The 14,115-nt window shown below is 38.7% G+C and overlaps 1 protein-coding gene across 9 annotated transcripts in view; it reads left to right on the top strand.

Moving 5' to 3' along the window:
* NRG1 (neuregulin 1) overlaps positions 1–14,115 on the top strand; it is a 1,014,644-nt gene that overhangs the window by 833,675 nt on the left and 166,854 nt on the right. For all 9 annotated transcript variants that reach the window (XM_067721987.1, XM_067721985.1, XM_067721984.1 and 6 more), the window contains exon 2: positions 12,419–12,596. In XM_067721987.1, the coding sequence (XP_067578088.1) occupies positions 12,419–12,596 (178 nt within the window). The remainder of the gene's footprint in view (positions 1–12,418; positions 12,597–14,115) is intronic.

Below are 14,115 nucleotides of genomic sequence, written 5' to 3'. Positions count from 1 at the left end.
CCAAGGAGAGCAGGGATCTTGTTTTTCTTGTTCAAGTCTGTATCTTGAGTACTTAAAACAGTAGTATCCATTCAATAGACATTCAATAATATTTGTTGAAAGAATGGAAATCGAGAAATATCTAAGAGAATAAAGCTGGCTATCTCTATGAATGAGCCAGCATCTCGATACTAGTTGGATTTCAGAAGATCTTTTCAATATGGAATATTCTAATATGTTTGGCTAAGAAAAGACCATGTAATACATTCATATCATATGAGTAGGAAAGGTACATGATAACCCTGATAAAGCCAGTGTGTTTTTGCATAAATCTTGTGCATTAGAGAGAAACAAGTGGCTCATTTGATATGGAGTATTTGACTCCCAGACTGACTTTATTACTTTATTCATTCTCCTATTCAGCAAGTATTATTGGGCACTGTGCTAGTTACTAGGATAAAAGCTGAATTAAAAGAAAAAAGCCCCTGACTTAAAGGAGCCTTCTGTCTCCTGGGTGAAACAAATGCCTATAAAGATAAAATGCATTGTACTAAATGGAATAATAATGGCTTTATGGGAACACAGAAGAGGGACACTTAACTTACTATACGAAAAATACATGAATTGGGCTGGTCATCTTGAGTATGTTTTGGGGAAGGGATAATTTAGATTCACTTGGGAATTGCAAAGATAGGACAGAGTTCCCATATACCCTTCCTCCAGCTTCCCGTTCCCTTGATATATTGATCAAAACTGAAAATTAACATTGGTATAATGCTATTAGCTAAACTATAGACCTTATTCAGATTTTGCCGTCTTGAGTATAACCTTTCATGCTGAAATAAAATCGCGTATGAAGGTGCTTCTTTTCCTTTTTTATTCCAGTGCTACCTGCTTCATGCTTGCAGGGCTTTCCATGCATTGTAGTACTCTTCTATGAATCTAAAATTTTTATGACTTTAAAGACCCATTGTTTTCCTTTCTTGGCCTTCCTTGTATCAGTCTTGAGGCTTGTAGAATGTTTAGTCTATTCCTTTACACTGGCAGCACTTCCCTTTGAACATTTTAGTGACCCTTCTTGATAGTTTCCAGCTGCTTTTTTTTTTTTTAGTCTTGAGGAGTGACCACAGCTATATGCAGTTTTTCAGCTGTTAATTACGTGATTTGGTGTCATTTGGATATATATGAGCTAACCTTTTTTGACTTTTCAGATGATCTATAGATAATGACAGTCCAGTCGGCACTAAAAATGAAAACACAATTTTTTTAAAGATGCAAAATGCTTGCACCACCATTTTTTTTTTTTTTTTTGCGGTACGCGGCCCTCTCACCGCTGTGGCCCCTCCCTCTGCGGAGCACAGGCTCCGGACGCGCAGGCTCAGCGGCCATGGCTCACGGGCCCAGCCGCTCCGCGGCACGTGGGACCCTCCCGGACCAGAGCACGAACCCGTGTTCCCGGCATCGGCAGGCGGACTGTCAACCACTGCGCCACCAGGGAAGCCCAGCACCACCATTTTTAATTAGACTTTTCCAGCTTTGTGAAATAGGTAAGGCAGATCTAGTCCCCCTCACCCCTTTTTATGGATAAGATTATTGAGGTTCACAGTGCCTCTTTGGTCCCACAGACCAAACAAGCATTAGATCCTGGGTCTGTAAACTCCTGATTCTTACTGTTCATAGAGACTATGAAAAGCTATAGGTGGAAGCACAGAATGTTATGTGTGGAGTTTAGTCAGTTAAATCCATGGACTAGAAACCATTAGCAAAGGAGCCAATTAAACTTCTTTCTACATAAAAACAAACAAAATGAGATATTTCTAGTGGCGCGCCAGTGTCCCTGTGGAGGAAATGAAAGGCAAATGTTGACATGCTAAGTAAGCTTCATTTAGGTTTCTTTTGTGCCATGTTTGTGAATCTTTGTGCTGAGAAAATTTGATTGCAATTTGAGAACCAGTGGATTATCTCAGAGTGCACAGGAAGCAGCTCACTTGTACTTTGAAGAGATGCTTTAGTGAACTAATTTTTTATGTCAAATAAGGGAAACTGTGAATTCGAAGTCTTCCTTATTGTGATTGTGTGTGTGTGTGTTGTCTGAAACCAGACTCCTTTGGCTCTGATCTTATAGTTTGGCTTCCAAGGACTGTGCAGGAAAGCACCACAGCCTTGTAGCTCTGTTATATAGGTCACAGGATTATATTGCTTTAGATGATCAATGATGTAGCACAGATTTTCTTACTGTAAACAATCTGTTTATTTGACTCTGGTCATTTTCTGCCTCTTCGACAAATTTGTGACGCTGGGAACGCTAAGATAAGAAACTTGCCTTTCTTAGTCTTTCCTGTGGGGTAGCAGTAAAATGATAAGGATTGTTAGTTGTTAGGTTGTCGGTGGACCAGCTTAAAAATGCAAAGAGCTACACAAGCTTTAAAGATCCCCCAAAAGTCAAACTTGGGCCCTACTTAAGGAGGCATTGCAGAGCTGGTTATTTAACTATAGTAGGCAGAACAAAGACAGATTTAACTTTGATCTGGTTGGCCTCAGTGAACTGAGAAGCCTCCCTTCAATCCTGGCATGCACTTCTGAAGTGTCATTCAGTTTAATAAGTTATCTGTGAATAAAGTAGAAAAATAAGGAACATGGTTACCAGAAGAGTTGACCTGCCTAAATAACAAAGAAAGACACTTTTGAGGTCCCGAAAGGAAACACGTTTATTTCATGATTAGCTCTGCTAGAGTGTTTTCTTCTTCACAGGAGACGTAGGTTTTAAGTGGCTATGTGAAAAGTAGATGATGGGGTACTAATACTGGTATAAATTAGGGCTTTGTTCAAAAGCAGTGCTTTACGTTTTATGCAATGCTTAAAAGTTTTCCCACAGCTGTTATTGTTTAAAACTAGTTATAATCAAGTGTTAACTAACTCATCTGGGAATTTCATTCCAGTACAGAACATCGAAATAAGGTCCTTCTCTCAAAGGAAGAAAGAGAATTTTAGTGACATCAGTTAATTAAATGATTGTAATTCCATTTGAACAAAGAAATAATGGTCACAGACACATATTATTAACACATCAAGATCATGCTAATGTCCTAAATTTACTTAAGTCATGAACACATCAGAAGAGAAGAGCCCCGTTACCATAGGAAAATAAATAAATAGAATATCAAACTTTCAGTAACTGGGTATTTATCCAGGTCTCTCTTTAAGTGACATATTGGAAGTGAATATGGAAGGTATGGATAGCAAATGAAGGGGAAAGATAAACCCTGCTTTCTGACAGCAGAAAAGATCAAATTTATAAACTTATGTCAAATGAAATTTGCTACACGTCAGTTAGGTCAAACTGTAATGGATCCATTTTAACCCTGTGTATTGATGGCCTTAAGTGAAGCTTGCAGAACAGCTTCTCTGTGTCCGTGAGATGTCCTTATAATTGGGGACAGCTGTGCTGACAGCATTAATTAGGCAGGCCTGTTGAACACTTACCTTAAAGCTGCCAGCAGCGGTGCCGTGATTGACTCCAGCTTCTCAGCGATCTGCCTTTACACCTGGAAAGAACATCAATAATCTCTTAAGGCCCGCTTGTTGCCGTGTCCCCACATGGGAGCTATTGCATTTCAGTGAACGCTGGAGTGATATACTGTCCACCCCTGTGGCATTTGGTGGATGACGATCACACAGTTCAAAAAACAGTTTTTTTGTATAATACCAATTTCAAGTATTCTGTATTGTTTTTTTTAACATCTTTATTGGAGTATAATTGCTTCACAATGGTGTGCTAGCTTCTGCTCTATAACAGAGTGAATCCGCTGTACATATACATGTATTTCCCCGTAAATCATCAAAGTAGCTTAGAAGAGTCAGCCATTTTCATATCAACTTTCTCTCCCAGACTATTTTTTGCACTTGGAATATGCAGAAATGATCTGTCCTATGGTGTATGCCAGGTGTTATCAGGGAAATATGGACACTGTTAACATAACGATAAATTAAATCTTACGTTTGACATATAAACGTATCCAACAGAGCAAATTATTCAGTTGATTGCCTAGGAGTTAAGAGCAGGAGCTCTGGAGTCAGACTTCCAGGGTCCAGATACTGACACCACAATATGCAAGCTGTGTGATTGTGGGAGGTTGCTTTACTTCTCTGTCTCTGTCTTGCTATCTGTAAATTGGGAATAATACATAATAATACATATCTCCCGGAATTGTTACAGAACTTAAGAGTTAATGGACATGACATTCTTAGAGCAGTGTCTGGTTCATAGTAAGTACTCAACCATTGTTAGCTATTATTGGGAGTTTATTGCTGAAAGTACTAAGAGAACCTTATTTTAACTTCATCTCGTAGGTCTAGAATACCACTATTATAGTAGTTTTATAATTTTATCTTCGACCCTCAACCTATGAAATAACTGGGTCAGGCACTACAGAACTGTATAGAAGAAGAAGATTGCTAATTTCAACAAACATAATATCAATTTCTCAGGCTGAAAAATTCTCTTACCTAGTAAATCTGCGCTCATTTCCCTTGTGGAATTGTACAGTGTTGTGTCTCGCAGACACATGTGGAGAGGTGATCTAGTTGACGTAGCTTATTATAAGACACATAAAATTACCATAGTGACTATGAAATGGAATAATCATTCTAGATCTTTAGTCTGCTATCCTCCTTCCCTTTTGCTTATCTCCACCTAAACTGTGCAGAATCATCCTTCTGGAGGGAAAAGTCCTGGGTTTAAATCCTGGTCTGCACCTTGACAGCCTTGTGACCTTGAACAAGTGCCTGGATAACCCCCCATATCCTCGCCTATAAAACAGAAAGAATAATTATCCATCCTACAAGAAATACATACAAGGACAAGGGAAGAGGGAATTTGACACAAATGGTAAATCTGGGATATGCATTGATCGTAAATAACTTCAGAGTTAAGGGAACAAATTTAGACCTCATAGACTGGGATCAGTCGATGAAGACAATCGATCAACTTTGATTTGAAGGCAAAAGAGATAATATTAAAATACGTCTGCTTCTCCTGCTGAAATGGAAGAACAGCCTGGCTTCTGTGGGAGACTCTGAGATCAGGTACATTAAAGGAGATGGAGAGGAACACAGTTCGAGGACCAGCATCTTAACTGAGGCAGGAATCGAGTAGAGAACCCTCTAACAGTGATGACCAGATCAGAGAACGATAGGACGATACAAAAATTGCAAAGTAAAGGCAGTACTGCTTATCGGGCAATTTTCCAGTTAAATTTACATTTCCTACCTATTAGCATCACATGGCAGAGAGTGTTAAAAGTCCTAATTCAGTGGAATGCATAAAAACAAAAAATAACGTCACTGGGCCCTTTGATCTCAAATTTAAAAAGTCTTTTGAGAAGGTGGGTGTATACTTGGGAATAATGTTTGGACTGGGTGTCTTCTTTATCAGTATCTTCTAGCTCCTTCCTTCTACTTATTTTTTCAGCAAACACTTAAGGTCTTACTTTGTGCTAGGTCCCTGAGATCCTATATATCTTCCACCTGATACCTTTAGACGTTTGGATGTTTGGATATAGTGCCAATCAAAATGGACACACCACTACCACCACCATCAAAAGCCTCAGCTTCCAAATAGGGACTGTGACCGCCTACTAATGACTGCTCTTACCTGACCCCCTTTGATTCGGTAGGGATAAATTCCTTAAATGGTTCTCTTTTGTACATGTGCCTCTTCAGTGCAGCCCGTTGGGTATGGTGTTTAGCTGTAGAATGTGATAAGTCATTTTCTATGACCTTAGAATAAGCATAGTTTTTGACTAGCCTGGTTTTGGCTCATCCCCTAGAAATGAGCATTTAAAAGAATCCTACTGTTCAGTCAACTTGTATCAGTGAACTGTGGGAAGGGAAACTTTGAGCTTGTCCATGTGTGAAAATCCCCATCAGTGGAGACTGAAATGTTTGGGAAATCGAGGTTAACGCTAGTAAGATGCCAACTTTGGCTGTAGAGGTACTACCGTTGTGAATAATAGAAGTAAAATGCTGAATATCACCCCTGGTTTTATTGTTTTCTGTTGTATAATGACACCTTCCATGCAGGTGTTAAGAGGGTTGTTCAAAATGCTCATAAAGGTGTTATTCAGTAGTTCACACATTCTTGTATAAGGAGTTGGACATGGAACTGCTAAAACGGTATTTCTAGGTCCAACGATCTCCACTATACTTTGAAGCCTATTCTCAATGTGTTGACTGGCTTAGTTTGCTGCCAATATTAGGGAGTCAGCTTGAGAATACTTTATAATAAATCCCTGAACTTTATAGTGACTTTCTCACAAGTGGAGGCACCTACATGCTTTTATCTCATTCTCCAAATATCCTTGCTGAATACACAGGGACACGTGGTAGTTTCCCATTTAAGCTTCACGGGGAACTCTAGTTAACCGGAGTTAGGAACAGTCTATCTGAAGGATGATTCGGCTGGACATAGGCCAGCGTGAGCAGCAGGTCACCACATGTGGCCACAAACAGTGCCCTGTGGGACGGTCCTTAACATAGCTTAAGAGCACACACTGCCCCAGGAGCAGTAGTTTTAATCCTAGGTGTATTGGGAAATACCATTGCCACTAGAACGCTGCCTTTTACATGGCTATATTTACAAAATTGAAACCTGATAAGATAAGTTTTCCCTTTTATGGTCAAATTTGTGAGTGCAGCCCGGAAGAGACGAACAGATGGCAAAGCCTAAACTTTATCTACTCTCTTCATTGTGACCAAAATCCTCTTGAGAAAGGAGTTTTAGAGACTTCCGTCACTAATTTACCTTTAACATGACTATAAAAAAGAAAGGACATCCTTCAGCGTTGAGGACTGATTCATGATCTTTGTGGGACTTTTATCAACTAACGCAGTTGCCGGTCACCAGTTTTCACCGTGAGATCTGCACGTGTGCGGTATCAGGCTTTTAAATGGTTTTATGCAGGGAAGACTTCACTGGGGTCGTAGCTGAAAGCTCGCGGTTATTTGATAATATTTTGCAGGTTTCCTGTTTAGTTTGTTCAGGGTGTTGAGGCTCTTCAGATTAACTGCACAGACACGGAGAGTTATAACGTGAGCTAGCTTTGCAGTGTCAGCACCTTCAAAGAACAGAAATAATTTATCTAGTGTCCCATGCTATCGGCATGTCTCAGCAGCATACACATGCTAAAATTTGTTTCCTGTTCTTAACAATACGGTACAATATTTGATATGGCAGTGCCGAACCTATTAAAAAAAGAATAAGTGCCCAGGAGACAAGTAAAACAAGAGGATTGCTTAGGTGAATGGTTCTTCTTACAAATTTATTTCACCTTTATTACCAATATTTATTCACACATGAAAGTATTGGAATAAATGAGCCTAATGCCTTCAATTTTTGTGTGCTGAGCATGTCAAATAATTTTTTTGGATTACTGCCACAATTTTTTTTAAAGCCCTTTGAAACACTTAAAACCTGTGAAAAGGAGTGCCGGTAAAACATGTGGCATTGCTCTGAGCGTTTTTGAGTTTCTATTTTTATAGGCTGCTCCTTTTTGCACTTTACTGTCTGTCTTTGTTGATACATTTCTAAGGGTGTGGATATATTCATATTATTGTCAGGCAGGTTTGAAATAGATTTAGGCAAAGACTGCTTAAAACTTGCTCTATCATTAAATTGTTTCAGGATGTGGAAATGCTGCTTCTCCAGAATCACAGTGAAAGCAGAATTATGAACTGTGGTAGACCAAATACAATTAAATCATTCCAAAGATGCTCAGACCACTTACTGCACTGGAAGCATTAACTTAGCATTGTGTTTGCCTTCAACCAATTTTTAATTAACAGACTATTTACTCTTAAACAAGAATTGAAAACACGTACATTTTTTTTACAGTTTTAAAATCCAAGTGAAAAATTTTGGCAGTTTTAAACTCCAAGTACTCACTTTAAAAAATTGCCCCAAGGTTTAGAAACTACCCCTGGTCTTATAAAGTTATACCTGAGTGTTAGAAAGTACTTGGTGGCGTACTTTTTTTTTTTTTTTTTTTTTGCGTTACGCGGGCCTCTCATTGTTGCGGCCTCTCCCGTTGCGGAGCACAGGCTCCGGACGCGCAGGCTCAGCGGCCATGGCTCACGGGCCCAGCCGCTCCGCGGCATGTGGGATCTTCCCGGACCGGGGCACGAACCCACGTCCCCTGCATCGGCAGGCGGACTCCCAACCACTGCGCCACCCAGGGAAGCCCTGTGGCGTACTTTTTCAGTGAAATAAATGAGATTATTTCATGCGAGTAAACCGTATATGTGAGAAACATACATACTTCTAAAATGTATTCTAGTAACATATAGTTATTATTCTGTAATATAATTGAAGAAAATTTACTCTATTGAAAATTGTCTCACTATGAATAGAGGAGAAAAAACACACAGACCATATGTGCTCAATATTAGTTTGTATTTTTATCAAGTCTGTGAAATATCCAGGGCTATTCTGTTAGGATGGCTATATGAGAGGACAAAGAAGAATTTATGTTGTTGCCCAGTCTATAGGATGCTTGCATTTGGGCTTCACCTGGAGTGAGTGAGGAATTTTTATGGTACTTTTCTAGAAGGTACCACTGACCTCAGAACACCCATGAGCCAACAGTGAGTCACGTAGCTGGGTTGGTGGGTCACAGATTTGTTTCTCCATTTACTGAGAATTTTGAGTTAACACCTTAAAACAGCTGTTCTCTGAAAAGCCGGGTATCCTCGTGTCATAGGTGATTTCCCCTGAAGACATGCAGGGACATTATGACAAGTGGACTTCTAAGGAGGCAAAGTCAGAGTAGCTGGGAGCTTCTGCGCTTGTGACAGCCTTGAGACTGCATGCACGAGAGAAACTCAGGCTAGTCAACAGAGGTATATCCGAATCCTAAACATCAAGAAATGTTTATACAGTAGGGTCAGCTTAAGGAGTGGATATTTTAGTTAAGAAAGACCTTGTATCTGAAGGTCTGTGCCTCGTTACGTCATAGATCATCTCTTAAGGGCAAAAGATCTACTGGTCTTTGCACATGAACCCCCAAAGGAAAGGATGGATGTGTTGATCTGCCAGATGAGTGATTATTTTCCTTGCCCCAAAGGACCTAGTGGCGTTGGAGCCCCAAAGTCATGGTTATCAGGTTGAACATATGAGGATTTCAGTGCCACACCACTCACAGAATTTAAATGGAGGATATAGTCTTAAGAGCTACATTTGTAAATTATAGCACAAATATTCCCAAGAATCTCCATGACTGCGAACTTAGCCAAGACTTTAAAAGAACTTAATGAAATCCTGAGGCTTTTTTCAATGGCAGAAAGACCACACGGAAAAGGCAGAAAAACTAAGAGACACCACGACTCCTTTTTTCCTTTCTTTTTCTTTCTTCCTTCCTTCCTTCCTTCCTTCCTTCCTTTCTTTCTTTATGCATGCATTTCCTTGTTTGCTGAATCATGTGAAATTTAGTTGTAGACATGATGACATTTCACCCCTAAATACTTCAGCAGATACTGCCTGAGAACAAGGACATTTCTTCTGCATGACCACAATGCAGTTATCACACTTGAGAAATTTAATTTTGTTACAATACCTTTATTCAGATTTCCCCGATAGTCCCAATAATGTTCTTTATAACTGTTTTTCCCCTAAACCAAGGTCCAATCAATCGCTACACATTGCATTTATTCGTCAAAGTTTCCTTTAATCTAGATCAGTTTCACAGTCTTTTATCATTCATGACATTGGCATACCTGAAGCCTAGACCAGTTGTTTTTGTAGAATATCCCTCAATTTGAATTTGTCCGATTGTTTCCTCACATTTGAAATCAAGACTCTTAATAAATAAATAAATAAATGAAGACAGGAGGGTAAAGGGAAGGAGAGGTGAGAGAAAGGGGGGAACAGAATAAGAGAAAAGAAAGTAAAAAGAGATGCAAACAAACTGCATGAAGATTTCAAACCAGAAAACCATATCCAGTAGATTTGTATTCAGGCTGTATTGATAAGCAAATGAATGGAGTGGTGAGTGAGGGAACATGGTACTTATTGAGAGGTAAGGATATCTGAAATATTGTGTTTAGAACATTTTGCATAGAGACAGGGGAAGAAACCTTGAGAGTTTGGGTTGTGTTCCAAGTTAAACACAAAATGAAGTGAAAACAACAAAAAAAATTCAAACTAGTTCTTTTAATCTGTACATTGAAAAAATGAGGTGTTTTATTTTTCTTAATATACGTAAATAAACCAGTTTTTGGTGCCATTTAACGCCAGGAGATTTGTTTCTTTAAAACGCTTCACCAGGTTTACAAAATTGAAAATGATCTTAAGGCGTTAATAGGAATATACAAATACTATTCCAGATACATGAGAATTTAGTGTTTTTTAAAACCTCCGAAACAGAGATTCACAGACCGTATCTTAAAAGGAAGACTCCTAGAAAAGCTCTTCAGGAAGTAAATCTTATTTTCAAGCTGTCAGGAAAAAAAAAAAAAAAAAAGGGAAAATCATCAGGTATCAAAGGCTAAGAACAGCTGAAATACGTTTCCTGACTCGCTGCTGTGTCTCCATATTTGGCGCCTGTTTCTCCGCCGCCTCTCCAAATAAGGAAAAAGAGGGACACATAATTGTAGGAATACTGCAGAGAAGCCACACGTTCAAATAGTTTTTGCTGTACTTTACTGGAAAATTTATATGCTCATTCCTGACATTTGGGGAGGATTTTCTTGGTAAGGGCAGACTTGTAGAAAAACAAAACTACCCGGGGTAGGAAAGGTACTCCATTTCCTGTTGGTGTCTAACGTGGCTCTGACTGCTGTCCTTGGAGTCTTGAGGCTATACACAGTGAATAATTGCTCACTGGATCCAGGAGGTGCAGTCTCCTTTGGTGGGTTTGAGGAATTAACTTCCCATTAAGGCTTGAACTGGGGCAGAAGTAGACTTTGTAGTTGGCTTTTCTAAGACTCAGTGGAAACAGAGATGTTGAGATCTCAGGTTCTGCTGTGTTGATTAGTACGTGAAATTTGGTGTGCAGAGGAGAATCCATTTGTTATGCTTTTATTTTTTAAACTGTTTTATTACGAAAAAATCAGACATACTGTATAGAAATGTGCAACAAATCCCTGTTTCTACCTATTGCCTAACTTCTACAATGATCAGCTTCTTGGGAAAGTTTTTTCATTTTTATGCCTACCCATTCCCCGCCACCATTTCATGTTGAAGTAAATCTCAGATATTATAACATTTTATCCATAAATATTTCAGTAGAGAATAGATATTCTTTGAAGCAGTCTTGCTTAAAGTAGGAGTGGTATATGTGTTTAATGTAAAGTGTCCTACAAATCAATGTACAATTGAAGTGCTCCCAGGCTCTGTTGAGAAGGTTTAGAAGGGTGAAATCCAATCAAACTGATAATTTGACGGGAGTGTGGTGGCCTTCTTGAATGGTCATTCTTCGTTTGTGGAACAGTAACTGTAGGTCCAGTAAAAGAGTGATGTCACCAAAGAATTTCTGTCTTGAAGAAATGAGCGTTGTTAAGATTTATGAGTCCTCTTTGTTCTTTGGGCTGGTGATAGGATAGTCTGACTCTCCAGAATGTTATAACCATGGACAAGAGATACTTACCTGTCTTTGAAAATAAACTTCCCATTTAAAAAATGGGTATGACACCTGCCGTACCTATCCACAGAACTGTGATGAAGACAAATTGTCATCTGGGATATGAATGTGCTTTAGAAATAATGGCCCAGTCACATATTCTTTTTTAGCATAGGATTTTGATTCTTTGAAATGACCAGTGTTCAGGATTTTTAATGGTATCAGAGAATGTAAAGATTGAGGAAATTACTATCTTGAAAAAATTATATATAAAATATATGTATGTATAAATTTTGGGAATTTTTTAAAGAATGATTTTTTATTGGAGTAGAGTTGATGTACAATATTATATGTTACAGGTGTACAATATAGTGATTCACAGTTTTGAAGGTTATACTCCATTTATAGTTAATATAAAATATTGGCTCTATTCCCTGTGTTGTACAATATATTCTTGTAGCTTATCTTCTACATAGTAGTTTGTACCTTTTAATCCCCTATGCATATATTGCCCCTCTCTGCTTCCCTCTCCCCACTGGTAACCACTAGTTTGTTCTCTATATCTGTGAGTGTGTTTTAAAGAGTAATTTCATTACCTAAGTTCTCTTTTCTTTTTCCCCCTGAATATATTTCATGTGAGCATTTTATTCTCCTCTAAGTTGAGATCCATTTTGGTTGACACCCCCCCCCTCCCCTTTTTCTTTTCTCTCTCAATTAGTAAAGGCTTTGGGAATGGTTTCTTGATCAAGCTTACCAAAATTAGTATGTTTCTCTTGGAAAGATTACCAGGTGATCGGAACTTTTTTTCCTTCTCTCTTCTTTTTTAGCCTTGCCTCCCCGATTGAAAGAGATGAAAAGTCAGGAGTCTGCAGCAGGTTCAAAACTCGTGCTTCGGTGCGAGACCAGTTCTGAATACTCCTCTCTCAAATTCAGATGGTTCAAGAATGGGAATGAATTAAACCGAAAGAACAAACCACAAAACATCAAGATACAAAAAAGGCCAGGGTAAGTATCATGCATATCACAGCAGGGGCAATGCCTAGCAATACAATGATATAAAATATAAAAATTACAAACAGCCTAGCAAATAAGTACACCATCAAAAAACATGATATATAATAAGTGAAAAGATTTTTCATTATATGGTGGCCAGAAATTGTGTCATTATATAGGAAAGAATTTAAAGTTTCTGATTCTTACAACTTCTGGACGAAGAAAGGAAAGGATAGATGTGGAAAGAACTGTAGGGTGTGGGTGGAAATAGAAGGGATGAGGGAAAGTAGTATTAATAGCAGCTGTTGTAATACTAAGTAATAGGTGGGATCCTAAAATCCCATTTAGAGCACCAGTGCCTTGCACAATCAAAATCCTGACTTTGTTATAAAGATCAATAAATACCGAGATTTATGGAAAGACTTAGAATGTAATCAGTCGCTTTTGAACTATTTTCAGGTAAAAGGTTAGTACATAAAATACCTAATAAGAATGTTTAACTGACAATTCTATTCAACTATATCACCATTAGAGCAGATTAAAACATCCAGTAATCCTGCGTAGCAAGAATCTTAAATTTTCCTGTCCTCCTTGAGGAGATCCATATTTGGAAAAGCTTCATGTGATTCCCTATAGCATCTTGGTAGGTATGTTCTATACCTACTCTAAAATGATGCTTTTTTATTATTCCTACACTCTTCATTTTTATTTTTCTCCTTATTTAAGAAATTTTTCTTCTAATATCAAACTACATTTTGAAATGATGGAAGAGCTAAAAATCTTGGAGTTTTGCTTGTGAACAGTCCTTTAATCAATGTGACGTGTATCATAGTGGCTCCAAGCGCCAAGATTACATTTTCTCTACTTCAGAGGATTCCAGTGAAATCCCAGCTATGATAACAGAAGCAGCAATGAAAGAATCTCTGCCTGGACTTTGATTTTATAGGACATCTACCAAAAAGCCACACACTCTTGCAAGTGCAAGAGTAAATGAAGTGATTATAATGGAAATTTAATTTAATCTTACAGTGTTTAATGACTGTAATAACCATAATTAGGGATGTTGTTCTAGTTTCCATGGTTTTAGTAACTACACTGCTTCTTTTTTTTTTTTTTTTTTTTTTTTTTTTTTTGTGGTACACGGGCCTCTCACTGTTGTGGCCTCTCCCGTCGCGGAGCACAGGCTCCGGACACACAGCCTCAGCGGCCATGGCTCACGGGCCCAGCCGCTCCGCAGCATGTGGGATCTTCCCGGACCAGGGCATGAACCTGTGTCCCCTGCATCGGCAGGCGGACTCTCAACCACTGCGCCACCAGGGAAGACCCACTGCTTATTCTTGTTATTGATTGTGTCAGTACCATCTCTCGATTTGGAAGAAGAATACAGCGTGAAGGCAATATCACTTTCTGTAGCAGGTGACACTTCAAAGATGCAAAAAGTAATGCTGTAGAGTGACAGGGTATTTTTATACATACTCTTATTTGTTTCTTTTTTACAACATTCCCCTAGGTAGTAAGGACAGTTTACTGC

This window comes from Pseudorca crassidens, chromosome 21, assembly GCF_039906515.1.
Source record: "Pseudorca crassidens isolate mPseCra1 chromosome 21, mPseCra1.hap1, whole genome shotgun sequence".
Classification (NCBI taxonomy): Eukaryota; Metazoa; Chordata; class Mammalia; order Artiodactyla; family Delphinidae; genus Pseudorca; species Pseudorca crassidens.
This window is presented reverse-complemented; position numbering and strand designations above follow the sequence as displayed.